Raw genomic sequence first — 16856 nt, 5'->3', positions numbered from 1 at the left:
TCTAGTAACAATCCAGGACTGGACTTGAAAGGAAGGAGTCAGGGTAAAGAAGTGGTGTAGAAGATGTTTTGAAAATCCCAAGATTCCACATGCATCCCAGAATTTGAAGTATAATAAAATTTTTTAAAATGTGGGGAAAAAAACAGAAAATCCCAGGATATTCCCAAGTCGTAAAAATGTTAAAAGATTTTTCCTCCTCTAGATTATGAAAGTATTTAGAAAAGTATAAAAGTATTACATAAAGATGAAATAATCATATTTTTCCTACATCATTTTAATAATTCAGAGGCAATGAATCTGATGTTTGTTTCTCTGTAAAACTGGGTTGCTTTTGCCTTGCTCAGTGAATGGGGGATCTTGGTCTGGCGAACCTCCGAGGCGGAACAGCCATACCTTCAATTGTCGGATGCTGGTAAAACCTTTACCTGATTCAGAAGAGGAGGGTCATGATAACCAGGAAGCTCATCAGAAATATGAAACTATGCAGTGCTTCGCTGTCTCTCAACCAAAGTCCATCAAAGAAGAAGGAGAAGGTGGGACAGAACCCCTAGGGTGTTTTATATGTCTGTGTATTTATTCCTGTGCTACTTCCTTCACACTTTAATTAGTGGTCACCTGAAGGAAAGTGAGGAGGCAATATCTTTGTTCTTTTCAATTTTACTATTTTGTGATGGAAATGTTTAAGTCTCCAGAACAGCACTGTCCAACAGAATTACCTGCGATGGTGGAAGTGACATATCTTTAGCGTCTAGTGTGGCAGCCACTAGCCACATGTGGCTGGTGAGCACTTGAAATGTCAGTAGTGCAACTAGGGGGCTGAATTTTTTATTTTATTAAATTTGCATTTGAATAGCCACATGTGGCTAGTGGCTGCTGTACTAGTGTGACTGTATTAGTGATCACACTTTTGGGGGATCCTAGGCTCTTTGAACATCTAGTGCAAGCTGTATGCCACAGCCCTAGAAAAATGCACAGTTGTCCTGGCACGGTGACTCAACGCCTGTAATCCCAGCACTTTGGGAGACTGAGGCAGGTGGATCACGAGGTCAGGAGATCGAGACCATCCTGGCCAACATGGTGAAACCTCGTCTCTACTAAAAGTACAAAAAGTAGCCTGGTGGCTGGCATGTGCCTGTAGTCCCAGCTACTCAGGAGGCTGAGGCAGGAGAATCGCTTAAACCTGAGAGGTGGAGGTTGCAGTGAGCCAAGATCGCGCCATTGCACTCCAGCCTGGGTGACAGAGTAAGACTCCATCTCAAAAAAGAAAAATGCACACAGTAAAAACAGCGTTTTACTTTCAAGGGGTTGATGGAATCCATGTAGCCTATCCATGGATGCTGGGCCCAGAATGTGATATAATAGACTGGTACTAAAGAGAGGATAGAGACAGGAGCGGCGAATGGAGTGGGTTTTAGACTATAAGTTTATTAGGCTGTTCGCCATAAAGATATGCTGATGTAGTGTCCACCTCCTGAGCCCACCAGGCAAACTGTCCACACAGCTGAGTGTCACTCTAATACAAGGCAGTGTTGAAGAGTGCATTGTGCGTGGGCAGCAGAAGGGAAAGAGCTGAGGACCACTTGTGGCTGAAAACATCCTGGGCTATATAGACAGGCCAACTCCTAATTCAGCTGCTCCCAGCTCTGGCTAGGACTTTGGACAGAATCCTTGGCCTTTCTGAGTATCAGTTTATTATCAAGTGAAGTCACCAATACCAGTATCAGAATGTAATAAGGTTTAAATGAATATGCTGAACTGTGGTTCGCGTTGAATGCTAGTTATTTAATGCTTATTTTAAAATTTAAATTTTATTGAGAAGGAAATATTAGAGCTGTTAAAGATAATAAATATATAGTATTTCAAAATTAAGTATTTTGCCTAGGTAAGGAACGTCACATGATTTTATTCTGTTTTATGCAACAGAGTAAGTGCTGCTAATTTATCCATCTGTGATAATATTCCCGAGGCAGTATAAAAAGGAATAGCTGAGCTAATTTATTACTTTGTGCTTTATAAACATTTTTTGTACATTTAAAAGTACGTTCTATGTGTTAACACAGTATAGCATAAGCACAGGGTTTCTGAGCCATGGCATGCTCAGATTCTAATCCTGGCTTTGCCAAAGGTTTGTGTGACATTGGACAAATTACTTAAACTTTGTGCTTTGATCTTCTTGTCTGTAAAATGGAAATGATGCTACTACGTGTGTCATAGAGCTGTTAAGAGGATTAACTGAGTTAGTAACTCATACAGTAGCTAGAAAGGTGTTTATCTCACAGTGCCCAAAAATTTAGTTGTTATTTTGTTGAGGACTATAATTGCATTTTAATTTTGTGATACCAACGATTGCTGGATATTTCAGTCTTGTTGAAGAAATGATACATGAAATAATTTTAAAAGACTACAACAGAGCAATTCAGGAACAGCCAAGTTACAAACTATATACTAAAATTTCTGTAAAAGTTGAGAAAGAAAAATCTGTCCAAGGAGGCAGTGTGGGGTCCTAGAGTAGTTAAGTACTGATTGTAGAGGACCTCTGCCTTACAGCATGAATACCTGTGGAGGGAGAAATTGAGGCAGCCTGATGTTTTAGATAGGGTAGCAGCAGGAGCAAATATAGATAATAAACTCTGTCAAATTCAGGAAATTCTCAAATTTAGAGGTAAACAATCATAAATCAGTGACATGAGACATGAAGGGATTACTTAAGTTTTTTAACAACAGCATTTGTCCAGTGTTTTTTAAATTGAAAGGGCTGTGCAGTGTGCTCTGCATGTTACAAAGATAAATAAAACTTTTCCCTTTCCTCCAGAAGTGAACCCTGATGCATAAAACAGTTGAAGCAAGGTGAGGAATAAGTGATTAGAACTGGCTGTGTGAGAAACTGTCCACAGCCAAGATTCTGAACTATAATACAGCTGTTCTGGTGCACGCTGCATTTTCTAGGTATTGTGGGAGTCGTTCTCTGAATCTGTGTCTAGACCCAGTTTATATTCTTTGCTTTAAATTGCATATTGCCATTGTAGTATTTACTTAATTTGGCGTAAGGTGTACCTAGTTTTCCTGAGCCCTAAAACTCAAGAAGCAAACCCTTGATAAAGCAAGAGTATCAGATTTTAGTTTCATCATTTTTGTACTTCATTATATATTAACCTGGTTTTCTATCAGCCATTTAAAAAGAAAGGATTTCGTTTTTTTTTCTACTGCTGGAGAGAGTGTTTCAGATTTTTCAGGCTTTTGTGTAGTGAATGTATTTCTATCACATGTATCGTGGGGCCTAGGCAATTTATCTTCTGCTCCCCAGTTCTCCTTACACAGCCACCCTCTGTCTCCCTTACTCACCTACCACTTTCATGGAGAGAATAAAACCAGTAAGAAGCTCAGGTACATAATGTTTCGTCACTCTCTCCCTTACTGCTTTTTTTTTATGATGGGCTGTGCTGTCATAAATACACTTGGGTTTGTTTGAATCACTAGGAAAGCCCCATATGATAAATGTAAACATGTGTGATTTAAGATTTGCAGTCCTGCTTGATTTGTGTGGCAAGAAGAGTTCCCATGAAGGAAAGACCAGTTCTTCCCTCATCAGAAAGTTTTACTACTCGCCAGGATCTCCAAGGTAAATTTCCTTTCCAAAGAAGACCAAAGGAATCATTTTAGAATACTTACATATTTGAGAATGCAAGGACTGTATTTAGAAGACTGTAAGGATGCTAGTACTAGCAATTGCTGCTGCAGTAGAAATGTCAAGGAGTTGGAAGACCAGAGAGAGAGAGATGCTGGCTGTCACTGTATACCCTTTTGGTCCATGTACTTGTGTTACCTAGTTTAAATAAATACATTTAGATCTTGTTAAAATGTAATTATTTCTGGCTGGGCGTGGTGGCTTCCGCCTGTAACCCCAACACTTTGGGAGGCTGAGGCAGGAGGATCACTTGAGGTCAGGAGTTCAAAGCCAGCCTGGCCAATGTGGCAAAACATCTGTATTAAAAATACAAAAATTAGCCAAATGTGGTGCACGCCTGTAATCCCAGCTACTTGGGCGTCTGATGCACAAGAGTCGTTTGAACCCAGGAGGTAGAGTTTGCAGTGAGCTGAGATTGCACCACTGCACTCCAGCCTGGACGATAGAGTGAGACTCTTGTCTCAGAAAAATATATATATATATTTATTTCCATAAAGAATAGATCAGCATGTAGGTATAATGGCTGCTGTTACTTAATAGGCAAGATCACTTCTCTGGATACCAGCACCATGAGAGCAGCCATGAAACCAGGCTGGGAGGACCTGGTAAGAAGGTGCATTCAGAAGTTCCATGCGCAGCATGAAGGAGAATCTGTGTCCTATGCCAAGAGGCATCATCATGAAGGTAGGTATCTCTAAATGATTTTTCTTAAATTGTTGCTTCCTGTGGGAGCTTTCTCTCAGTAATTCCTGGAGTTCACCTTGGGAACAGAGCTGGTGACCGTTCTCGTGAGCTGTCTCGTCTGGCGTACATGTTGCCTTCTGAAGGAAAATTTTAACAGAAGAACCTGTTGGACAGAAGAGTGACAAAAGTAGAACAGGAGATGATAGTGTCACAGACGCAGACAAAAGGAGGAAGAAAGAGGTCATTTTCTTTGATCCAGGAGCTTCTAGATGCATAACAAAATTATAAGTACCATCTAATTAAGAGAAATATTAACGATTCAGTTAGAATCTGAATATAAGAATAAGTGGAATTTTGGAGAGTGAGTGAATCCCTGGTGGAGGTAATGGTGGGGACCCCAAGCCCTTCTTCAAGGTGGTAACCAGCAAAGACTATCCAGGTATTTCTAGAGGGCCCAAAAGTTGACACAACTTGTCTCAGCTCACTGACTTAAGCAGTAGGACAGCTGGCACTGAGCCCAAGACTTCAGTAATAACAGCAGCCCTTATTGAGTACCTGGTCTTTGTGTGGCATTGTCCCTTTTGCCTCCTCTCACTGGCCCTCACAGCAAGCCTGTGACGTGGACGTCACATCTGTCACTCTGGACAAGGGGACAAGGAGGTTGAGGCAGGTGAAATGACTGACTCTCTAGCATTCAGTATCAGTGCAGGACATCTGTCTGAGCCCATTTTGGTCACTGTCATGCTGCTTCCAAAGGTCTTTCCAAAGAATCACTTTTTCTCAAGTGCATTTTTGTTTTCTGTTAAAGAGGTATGAACCAAAAAAAAACCTCCCTTTTGCTTTAGTATGTGCTAATTTGGGGAGCAAGACTGTCCTTCTCTCTGCGTCCCAGCAGTGCGGTTGGCCAGGGCTCCACATGCACTGTCAGCTGGGCCATACTGCATGGGAGGGACTTGTGCAGTGCAGTGCAGCTTGTAACTCAGCTTCAACAGTTGTCTGCATCCTTGCAGAAAAAATTTGTAACTAGTTATTGAAAATAGAGTTTGAGTTTGTCATCATCTACCTAATGTGCATCTGGCACTTTACCAATAGTGTTGGTATGTTTAAACTTTATGCTTTTTAGATCACTTATAAAAAAGCAAAAATCATAATAAATGACATGTCTCTACCATGCCCTTATTTTTTCCTTGTCTTATGTATTCTTTTCATCCTATTCATCCTATTTTTTAGAAATAAGTGCATAATCCAACAACTTGTGTCTTCCAGCATTTTTCTTTAAGTTGGAAAGAATACAAGGAAATAAAGATGCTACATTGACAGAAATCAATATTTAACCTACCATTTCATTACATCCGGTTTAAAATAAAAAGAATAGTAATAACAAAAACCAAGAAACTGGCATAAGCAAACATGTTCGGCATCCTTGGGTCCTGAGTTTAATTCTTTGACAACCTGATTCCTTACAAAACGATTTACACAGATGCACCAGACACTGCGCTAGATTTAAACAGAGGGGACCCACTAGAAGGAAACCCCATATAGACATTTCAAACTTTTGAAATAGGTAAGATCAGGGATGATCAGTTGCATTGAACAGAAATCTGCAAAGCGTTGTTTAAATGGAGGCACTTCCTAAATGTGTTCAGGTGAGTGCTTACACATACCTACTTTTCTGAGTCGTTGGATGTAGACCAAGTTTAAATGAAAATCTTTAGGGATCACAGCCAAGGTCAGTTAAAATTCTGAAATTATAAGCCATTGGAAATATAAGTCTTACTATAAAAAATTACATTTACGTCATCTTTTAGAAACATTATGCAAAGCAAGATACTCCCATGTTCAGTAATTCATTTTCAGTACTGCCATTTCAGACTAACATTGTGCAACAATTGATGGCAGAAAGTGAAACCTAAATGTAGTATCTAACTGAAACTGCAGAGAGAAGTCATTAGACAAATTGCTTAGAGTGAAATTTTACCAAGAAATTAGAATCCACATTATATGTCAGCCTCCCTCCCTCCCTCCCTCCCTCCCTCCCTCCCTCCCTCCCTCCCTCTCTCTCTCTCTCTCTCTCTCTCTCTCTCTCTCTCTCTCTCTCTCTCTCTCTCGGCAGTTTTGTGGCATGGTGAATACGCATGGTTGCTTTAGGGGTAACTATTCAGCCCACAAAATGTGTGCTGAGGATTATGTGGTAGCAACATAGTAGCCTTGTTAAAATGGTTTAAGAGGAACTAAAATTATATGTCTTTTTTTAAAACTGAATTGAAATGTTCTTTTTTAATAGGTGGTATAAGACAGTTATAAAACATAGTAGCTTTAAAAGATAAATCTCAATTATTTTAAGAGAAATTGTCTTAACCTGGTTGATTTGTGTTGTATTTTGTTATTGTCTTGAAAATGGAAACACCTGACACCTTATCTAAAAGTTAAACCAATTCCAATGTCGCTAAGATTTGCACTTTTATTGTTTCAGTTTTGTTTAGCCTTTTTTTCTCTGAATAGATTATTCTCATTGTTTATCTTTTACTTCCTGTTGTCCTAACCATGAAAATAATACTTCTTGCACAGTGAGAAACAGGATTGGGGGAGAGTAGTGTGTGAGATGATGGATTGAACAGTACGTAACTTCGAGATGTATATTCAGAGAACATATTTAATGTCATAAATTTTATTTTAATATTTGTATTAGTTTTACAAGGAAATTAAAGTCAAATTGTATACCTAAGAGATACCCTGTTTATATATTGTATTGTTTTCTACCATTTTAAGCAAATCATTGTAAAGCTTGTTTGAACTGATAAATGGTTTATACTGTTTTGCCATAATAATAAAGATTTTAAGAACACAGTTTGAGGGTCCAGGCTCTTACTCCTTTTCATAAGAAAAACAGATAATTGAGGTTATTGGTATTTTGAGTGAAAAGTAAATGTGCTTTTAAAACGTTGCATTTTAATCTCATAAAGATTACTTATAACTCTTTAACATGCTGGTGGGAAACTATTATGAAACTTAATGAAGTTGATTACTCTTATTATGTCTTGTCCTCCCCGACCTCTCAGTTTTTTTTTTCTAAACATGCCTTCTGTTTCTTTGCTTGCCTGCAGTACTGAGACAAGGATTGGCATTCAGTCAAATCTATCGTTTTTCCTTGTCTGATGGCACTCTTGTTGCTGCACAAACGAAGAGCAAACTCATCCGTTCTCAGACTACTAATGAACCTCAACTTGTAATATCTTTACATATGCTTCACAGGTAATCCTAGTTCTAAGAAGTCATTTTTCATTTCCAAGTTAAGAGGAGATATTACAAAAGCAGCAAATCATTTTAGAGCTTTGAGGATTTGTTAGACATTTCTTCTCATCAATCCCAGTAATGTAAAATATAAAATTAAATTGTTATTAGCTGTTGGCTAAATGACAATTCATAATACAATTGGCCCTCTGTATCTGTGGGTTCTGCATCCCAGGATTCAACCAACCACAGATGGAAAATATTTGGGGGGGAAAAATATATATATATATAATATTATGCTGTATTATTTTATTTGTATTATAACTGTATTTACATTGTATTAGGTATTATAAGAAATTATTTCTAGAAATGATTTAAAGTATTTAGAAGGATGTGTGTAGGTTATATGCAAAAATTATGCCATTTTATATCAGGGACTTGAGCATCCATGGATTTTAGTATCTGTGGTGTGGGGGCAGGGTGGAGGCTAGAACCAGTCCCCCATGTAACCAAAGAACAACTGTACTGGCAAAGTAGGACTCTACTTTGAATTTTAGCCTTAACACTAGTGAATTGTAAAACCCAGCTGGAAGAACACAAGGCTAGCACTAACTTTGCTCAGACATAATTTCCCATTACATTGAAAAAGGGAAATTTATTGATCAACTCCCAGTAGCAACAAATGCAGGGCAGGAATATTGATGTCAGTAGTATGATTTCTGCTCCTGTGTGTTTAAATGTAGAACTTCTTTTTTTTTTTTTTTTTTTTTTTTTTGTGAGGCAGAGTCTTGCTCTGTCTCCCAGACTGGAGTGCACTGGCGCGATCTCAGCCTCTGCAACCTCTGCCTCTTGGGTTCAGGCGATTCTTGTGCCTCAGCCTCCTGAGTAGCTGTGATTACAGGCGTGTTCCAGCCTTGAGTGATCCTTCCACCTTGGCCTCCCAAATCACTGGGATTACAGGTGTGGGCCACCACACCCAGCCTAAATCTAGAACTTTCTATGTATATATTTACAAATAATATTTTAAATTTTTGTTCTCAGGTTCAAATTAACTTCTCAACATTAGACCTTAAATTGAAGGGTAATAAACATTTTCATAAAAAAGTGAAGATAAAGAAATTGAATGTTGATTTTTAAATAAATGTCATAAACCCTATTATCTTAGAGCACATATTTAGGAAAATGATTAAATTTCATTAGTTATCTAAATGTTTATGCTTATGCCGTGGAAAACTTTATGAGGTCCTATCAGTAAATATATAACATTGCTCTGGCTGACCCATTTTATCACATTTCTCAATTTACTGTCTATTTAGGAGTAAAAAAATCAGGCAACTCTGCCAACTGTTAATAAATCTAACCTCAAGCTGAAACAGTTTGAAAGTGATTACAGATGTGGTGAATTTCACCCACCTAACCAAAAGCTGATGTTTGACAATTTGTGAAACCTGTTTTATTTGGATTTGTGAACAGATTTGGTAACTCAAAAGTGACTGCCAAGGCTGTAAATTAAAGTTCATAGAACTTGCAAAATCATCTTGCTCAGAAAGGCTGCTTTTAGTCATTAGTAAGGAGATGGAATGGAGTTATCCAGAAGTAGAGTAATGAGATCACAAACTAAAGTCACTCTGAACTTCCCTTCCCAAGCTGTTGGCTCTGAGGTCTCGCTCTGACTTGGAGGGATGTGGGGTGAGGAGGTGAGTGGAAATCTGTTAAACAAGGTGATCTAACTCTAAACAGTTTTAGTAACTATTAGTTCTAGAACTGGCAGAGTTTCTCTTAACAGTTAGGGGCAAGTTGTTTTCCCCTAAGTGTGTTTATCTTGAGCCAAGCAGTAAATATCAGAGCTCTGGGCTTACAGATGTGTCTATTGTTAGGAATTATAATCTCTGGAAGAAAAACCGAAGACAGCTCTACTCATTTCTTTAAGATAGTACAAGCTCTCAGCTACTCATGAGAAAGATGTATTATGTAATTGGAACCCTGTTAATGTCTTGTCTAGTAAATGCAATTTCAATACAGTAGTAGTCAAATTTAAACACACCCCCTCTGTAAAACCAGACATCTTAATGAGTTGCCTGAAAAACATTCCTCTTGGTCCAACACTGTACGTGTTCAGTCTTGTCCATAATTGCAGATGATTTCAACAAAGTATTATCTATCCTTAAAATATAGCCTGTTCTTTTAAAGCGAAGAGGCCATTTCATTTTTAAAAATTAATAACAATTTGCTAAGTTATTTTTCTTTTTATCTTACATTTCTTTCTTTTCTCATTATACAGAGAGCAGAATGTGTGTGTGATGAATCCGGATCTGACTGGACAAACGATGGGGAAGCCATTGAATCCAATTAGCTCTAGCAGCCCTGCCCATCAGGCCCTGTGCAGTGGGAACCCAGGTCAGGACATGACCCTCAGTAGCAATATAAATTTTCCCATAAATGGCCCAAAGGAACAAATGGGCATGCCCATGGGCAGGTTTGGTGGTTCTGGGGGAATGAACCATGTGTCAGGCATGCAAGCAACCACTCCTCAGGGTAGTAACTATGCACTCAAAATGAACAGCCCCTCACAAAGCAGCCCTGGCATGAATCCAGGACAGCCCACCTCCATGCTTTCACCAAGGCATCGCATGAGCCCTGGAGTGGCTGGCAGCCCTCGAATCCCACCCAGTCAGTTTTCCCCTGCAGGAAGCTTGCATTCCCCTGTGGGAGTTTGCAGCAGCACAGGAAATAGCCATAGTTATACCAACAGCTCCCTCAATGCACTTCAGGCCCTCAGCGAGGGGCATGGGGTCTCATTAGGGTCATCGCTGGCTTCACCAGACCTAAAAATGGGCAATTTGCAAAACTCCCCAGTTAATATGAATCCTCCCCCACTCAGCAAGATGGGAAGCTTGGACTCAAAAGACTGTTTTGGACTTTATGGGGAGCCCTCTGAAGGTACAACTGGACAAGCAGAGAGCAGCTGCCATCCTGGAGAGCAAAAGGAAACAAATGACCCCAACCTGCCCCCGACCGTGAGCGGCGAGAGAGCCGACGGGCAGAGCAGACTGCATGACAGCAAAGGGCAGACCAAACTCCTGCAGCTGCTGACCACCAAATCTGATCAGATGGAGCCCTCGCCCTTAGCCAGCTCTTTGTCGGACACAAACAAAGACTCCACAGGTAGCTTGCCTGGTTCTGGGTCAACACATGGAACCTCGCTCAAGGAGAAGCATAAAATTTTGCACAGACTGTTGCAGGACAGCAGTTCCCCTGTGGACTTGGCCAAGTTAACAGCAGAAGCCACAGGCAAAGACCTGAGCCAGGAGTCCAGCAGCACAGCTCCTGGATCAGAAGTGACTATTAAACAGGAACCGGTGAGCCCCAAGAAGAAAGAGAATGCACTACTTCGCTATTTGCTAGATAAAGATGATACTAAAGATATTGGTTTACCAGAAATAACCCCCAAACTTGAGCGTCTGGACAGTAAGACAGATCCTGCCAGTAACACAAAATTAATAGCAATGAAAACTGAGAAGGAGGAGATGAGCTTTGAGCCTGGTGACCAGGTAAGTTTTATCATGTCTTCTCGCAGGTGTACTAATCTGTATCCATCAAGGATTTTCTCCATAGGGGCATTTTGAAGTCTCAGGTGATTGGATAAAAATAAGCTTTCTCCTTTGTTCTTCTTACCATGAAACTCTCACTGAAGCTGTGTGTTTCAACTGCTCTCCTAGCAAAGAGTGAAATTGTTATAGAACATGGGTGGGCAGGCCTTTTTTTGTAAGGACCAAATGGTGAGTATTTTAGGCTTTGCAGGCCATATAGTCTCTGTCAAAACCATTCAACTCCACCATTGTAGTGCAAAAGCAGCCACAGACGCTGTGTAAACAAACTTGAATATGACTTTGCTCCGATAAAGCATTGCTTATAGACACTGAAATTTGAATTTCATGCAATTATCATGTGTCACAAAATATTAAAAAGTTTTTTCAACCATTAAAAAATGTAAATTCATTCTTAGGTCATACAAAAACAGGATTTAGCCCACAGGCTGGTGGTAGTTTGCTAGCCTATGTTATAGATGCTGCCTGAATTGGAGATAATCACTTCCTTGAAACTGGGCTTTGTCAGAACAGACTTAATTGAATTATTTCTTATTTACCTTTCTCTCTTTATAAGATCAGAGTTTAACTGGTTTTGAAACCCAATGAAGGTCATTATACTTCTCTTTATTCTTAACTAAACTTCTGATTAATGCAAAAGAATTTCTTAGACCACTGGTATAAAAAATATTTAAGAGGGAAAGGGATAGTAGAAAGGAGAGAGAAAGGTTGAATTGACATTAGTACATCTGAGCCATGTTATGTAAATTCAAAACTAGAATAATAGGCTACATTATGTGCTCTTCTTGTCTGAAAAATAAATTCCCTGAAAAAAATCCAAGATACCTTAAGTGATATTCAAAATAATTCTTATTTATACTTGACAAATTAGAATTGTATATATTTATGGTATGCAACATGTTGTTTTGGAATACGTATCCTGGAGTGGCTAGCTCAAGCTAATTAACAAATACATTACTTCACACACTTTTTGGAGTACAAACACTTAAAATCTATTAGTGATTTTCAGGCATGTAATACATCATTACTAACTGTAGCCACAGTGTTGTACAGTAGATCTCTTGAACTTATTCTTCCTGACTAACTGAAATTTGTATCCTTTGATCAACATCTCCTCAACCTTCCACCCCAAATCATTCTTGATAATCCTCTAAGGAGATAATGACATCACAGAGAAAAAGTAAGCTATTATTTTTCTTTATTAAAAAACAAAAACAGACTGGGTGAAGTGGCTCATGCTTCTAATCCCAACACTTTGGGAGGCCAAGGTGGAGGACTGCTTGAGGACAGGAGTTCAAGACTAGCCTGGGCAGCATGATGAAACCCCATCTCTAGAAAACATGAAAAATTAGCTAGGTGTGGTGGCATGCACCTGTAGTCTCAGCTACTCAGGAGACTGAGGCTGCTTGAGCCCAGGAGTTGGAGGCTACAGTGAGCTATGATTGCACCACTGCACTCCAGCCTAGGCAATAGATTGAGACCCTGTCTCAAGAAATAAAAACCCATTTAAAGAAAACATGGGTTATTAACAGCCACAGTGACTTGGCATGAGACATTTCCTGGGGAATCAATGATCCAAGACTTCACCCTAGCCATCACTTTCCTGTAGTCCCTGAATATGCCCTGTACTTCTTATCTGTTCTTGAGTCGGTCGTGATTGGTTAAAAAGTGAAGAAGCCAAGAGGCCTTCCTTCTTTAAATGGCTCAAATTTGTCCTTGAAATTTGTTTTGCAAGAGGATATTTCATTTGTCAGTGTCTTCAATGGATGGAGAGAGGAAAAGTACACCCCTTGCTGTACCCTCGAGCTCTGCTGAGTCAGTAGAGCTAACCCAGAGGCAGGTCGGGGGTTGAGAGCCATCGTCAGGGATGCCGAGGCCACACTTGCTCTTTTAGCTGGGCTCCATCTAGGCTTCTAAGCACTTGGCTTCCTTATTTCTTTCACTTTGATGTCTTGACAGCTGCTACCATTCCTAAAGGTCAGATATAATTTTTCAAACCTTCATGTCCTTCACAAGGGAGGCAGAGCCAAATTACATAAACATCTTGGGTGATTAATCCTTAAACTTAAATGTTAGTGCAGGGTTCTATTAGCAAGCTATTCCATAACGCTGTAAAATCATCAAATGGGGAAACCGGTGTCTCAGCAGAAAATTAATAGCAATGTCTTGAATAAAGTGAAATGTAAAACCATATTAACACCTGTAAGTGTTTTAATCTTTTGAGGTTTACTAGATTAGGATCTACACAGCTAGTGGCAGTCCAGAGTGGCAGGCACAGACAGTGGCACTCCGGTCTCTTGACATATGCTGGAGGGCGAGATGGTCTCCCTTAGTGTCTAATGTGGCCAGGCCTTCCCTCTGTAAACAATTTATTTCTATCCCAGGCCTGATCTGAGGCCCCAGGGACTTAGAGGGTCAAGGAAAGGGGCCACTTTTTGGTATTTCTATATTTATTTATGTGATTGCACTAACTTCAAACAAAAAACTGACAAAAGAGGACTTTTTTAAAAAGTCCTTGAGTCACTTGCAGTTTCAGATTATTATTTAGGAGAAATGTTTTTCTGATAAAAATTATCTCACTTAGGAAACAAAGTCCAGAGTGTAATCACAGATCTGTCACTTTGGGTGAATCAAAAAGCAGTGTGCACAGGCACACATGCACGTGCACACAGAGGCACATATAGTAAGTATATTTTTCTTAATGAAATCCAGTCGCTGGTCTCGTCCTCCCTTTACTCTCATGTAAAACTCCACCAGAAGTACTGCTTTGGAGCAATTTTAACATCAAAAACATTGCAGCTTGAAAAGTTACCACAGGAAGTGTGCATTACCTATATTTAGATCAAAGTTAGAATGACTGACTTTAAGAAAAAAACAATGATTCTTTCACCTCTTGCGCACCTTCACTATTTCCAAATACAGGTTAATTACATCTCCTATTGATTGCTGTACAAACTTATTGAAGACTTCTTCCACTTCACTTGAATACAATAAGTTATTTAGTGAGATAAAACAAACTATTAGTGAGGCTGAATTGCACAGTTAACTGTCTTGTTATTTTGATTCAGAAAAGAGCCATTGATTGAGTGTGTGTTTAACCTATTACTAACTTATTAAGGACAGGAAGTACTTCGATGGTGCTATTATACCCAAAATAGCATTTTTTACCAGGCAGAGTGGTTAAACAACATTTGTTTCTACAGCATTTCCTTTCCTAACCAACAGGAAACAGTACCAGAAAAATTTCCAGTATGTTTACAGACTTTTTAAGTTACATGCTTATTTACACAGTGGAACATGGTTGATACTTAATCCAATGATACTACTGGGTCCTTTCTAATGCTGCTGAGACACGTATGATAAGGTTTGGAAATAGTCTAAAAGGAATTTCTTCTTGGCATTTGACTCCATTAGAAAGGCAACCATGTTTTAAACTGATAGTATCCTGAAAATTTCTCTCCAGATGTGGTAGAATTGTATTACCGTTTCTTAACAACTTTGTGTTAGGCAAGTACAGTAAAATTATGCTTTTTATTTAAAATATTTTGAAAAGATGCTTTGTAATTTATTAGAATACTGATGTTGTTTAAATGCATGTGCTTTTTATATTTCCTGCAGAGAACAAGTTGATTTGACATGAAAAAATCCTAAAACCAGAAAAATGAAAAATTAAAGAAATCAAGTCTGATTTTCATTTTGTAGAACTTTTATAAAAATCTTTCTGACTCATTTTCTGCCTGAAATAGTTTAAACTAACAACTCAAATTGATGTGGCTAATTTGAGCATTCAAATAGATGCCTAAGCAAAACTTTAAAGTATCTTGGCAAAGCATTTTAAAGGAAGGCATTAATCTTTTTGTCTTGTAAAGAAATTGTGCCTAACAAAGTGGATAGAGACTAGAAGAACTTTGATGAGAATTAAAGCCTACAAAAATTGAGGGGAGAAAATTTTTTAACAGAAACTTAATGTAATCAGATTTATTCCTTCCAAAACTTAAGTGAATACAGAAAAAAATTCTGTAGTCATCAGATGTTATTGTTAACCTGACGGGTATAGATATTCTGAACTTTATCTCCTTGAAGAAGAGCGTGTAAAGTGAACTTCTGACAACATTAAATGTGTACTCCGTAAATTGACAAGGAAGAAACACAGGCAAAGTAATATTATCTCTAGTGGGGAAAACTTCATAATGCATTTTTCAGATGCTAAGCTTGAATAAATTCCAATAGTGTTCATAGTTAAAAGCCTTCATAGAACTAGTTCCTTTTGATACTAAGAAGATCCTGAATGGCTTTCTTAAGAAAAGTGTATTTAGGCCGGGCGTGATGGCTCACACCTGTAATCCCAACATTTTTGGGAAGCCAAGGCAGGCAGGTCACCTGAGGTTGGCAGTTCAAGACCAGCCTGGCCAACATGATGAAACCCTGTTTTCTACTAAAAATACAAAAATCAGCCAGTTGTGGTGGTGCACACCTGTAGTTCCAGCTGTTGGGGAGGCTGAGGCAGGAGAATTGCTTGAACCTGGGAGGCGGAGGTTGCAGTAAGCCTAGATTACATCACTGCACTCCAGCCTGGGTGACAGAGTGAGACCTTATCTCAAAAAAAAAAGGAAAAGTGTGAGTCTAGACTGTTCTTAATATATATTGTCGAAAGTTTCTTTTACATATGTCTGGGATTTGACGCAAATATAAATGTATCCATTGAGAAGTAACATACTTTTGTTTACATGGATCTATTTATTTTGGATATTTCTCTTAAAAGTAATCTGCAGAGCTTTCTCAAGAGGCAACTTACCACTTATTATAGCCCACCTCCCTCACCCCCACACATGGAGCTTCTACCTTTTAAAATTGCTCGACACAGAGCAGCATTGTAGTAGGGAAACTGGGTTTCATAGAGCAGATATAACCTCAGTTTGTTAGAGCCTTTTTCTGATCTACATGACAAGTATAAGGAAATTTACCACACATTTTTATGAAACATTTTCTGAAAAAGTAATGGAAATTATAGGAATTCCTATGAAAAAATTACTGATTTGGGGAAGATTTTTTAAATTATGTGTTAATATGATTAAAAGAATTCATCGTGTTGACTCAGTGCCCATTACTTAGTTCCAGGCGCTGTCCTTGGAGGGCAATACATGTTTGTACTGAGAGTATCAGTTTATACCTTATGCATTCAGCAAAACATGATAAAGAAGATTATAGTGGAGTCAGCTTTACACATGTATTCGAAGTACATAAAGTCAGTTTTATGTTCCTGGAAGAACAGATGGTTATTAAATGGTTATTTCAGTAGTAGGAGCAGTTTTGCCCACCAGTGAACTCAATGAATACATGCCGTAGTGGAGTGATCATGAGGTGGGTGACATGACTTTGCTGGGTTTTGGTTCCCTTGTGGCTCTAATAGTATGAACATGTACTTATGGGCTTTTAAAATGCAGCATGGCCCCTACATAAACTACTTCACTTAGGACTCAGCCAAAGAAATAGTAATTTGCTGCTGCTCTGGAGGAAACTATTGCCGTTGGAGGAGACAGTCAGTGTGGTGCCTTCCTACAGAGCTTTAAGGATCATTTGGCCTGTCTGTGACTGTCTCTATTTTAGGATGCTAACTTTGAAACCCAGCTAACTAATAACTAATTCCC

General features: G+C 38.9%; 1 protein-coding gene across 50 annotated transcripts in view; it reads left to right on the top strand.

The window, feature by feature from the left end:
• The window catches only part of NCOA2 (nuclear receptor coactivator 2), a 295480-nt gene that overhangs the window by 237866 nt on the left and 40758 nt on the right, over window positions 1-16856 (top strand). For all 50 annotated transcript variants that reach the window (XM_045398369.2, XM_073998949.1, XM_073998954.1 and 47 more), the window contains 5 exons: window positions 345-533; window positions 3518-3619; window positions 4226-4369; window positions 7474-7621; window positions 9882-11151. In XM_045398369.2, the coding sequence (XP_045254304.1) occupies window positions 345-533; window positions 3518-3619; window positions 4226-4369; window positions 7474-7621; window positions 9882-11151 (1853 nt within the window). The remainder of the gene's footprint in view (window positions 1-344; window positions 534-3517; window positions 3620-4225; window positions 4370-7473; window positions 7622-9881; window positions 11152-16856) is intronic.

The sequence above is a fragment of the Macaca fascicularis genome, chromosome 8 (genome assembly GCF_037993035.2).
Source record: "Macaca fascicularis isolate 582-1 chromosome 8, T2T-MFA8v1.1".
In the NCBI taxonomy this organism is placed as follows: domain Eukaryota; kingdom Metazoa; phylum Chordata; class Mammalia; order Primates; family Cercopithecidae; genus Macaca; species Macaca fascicularis.
Note: the sequence above shows the minus strand (reverse complement) of the source record. Positions and strands in the feature narration are given on the sequence as shown.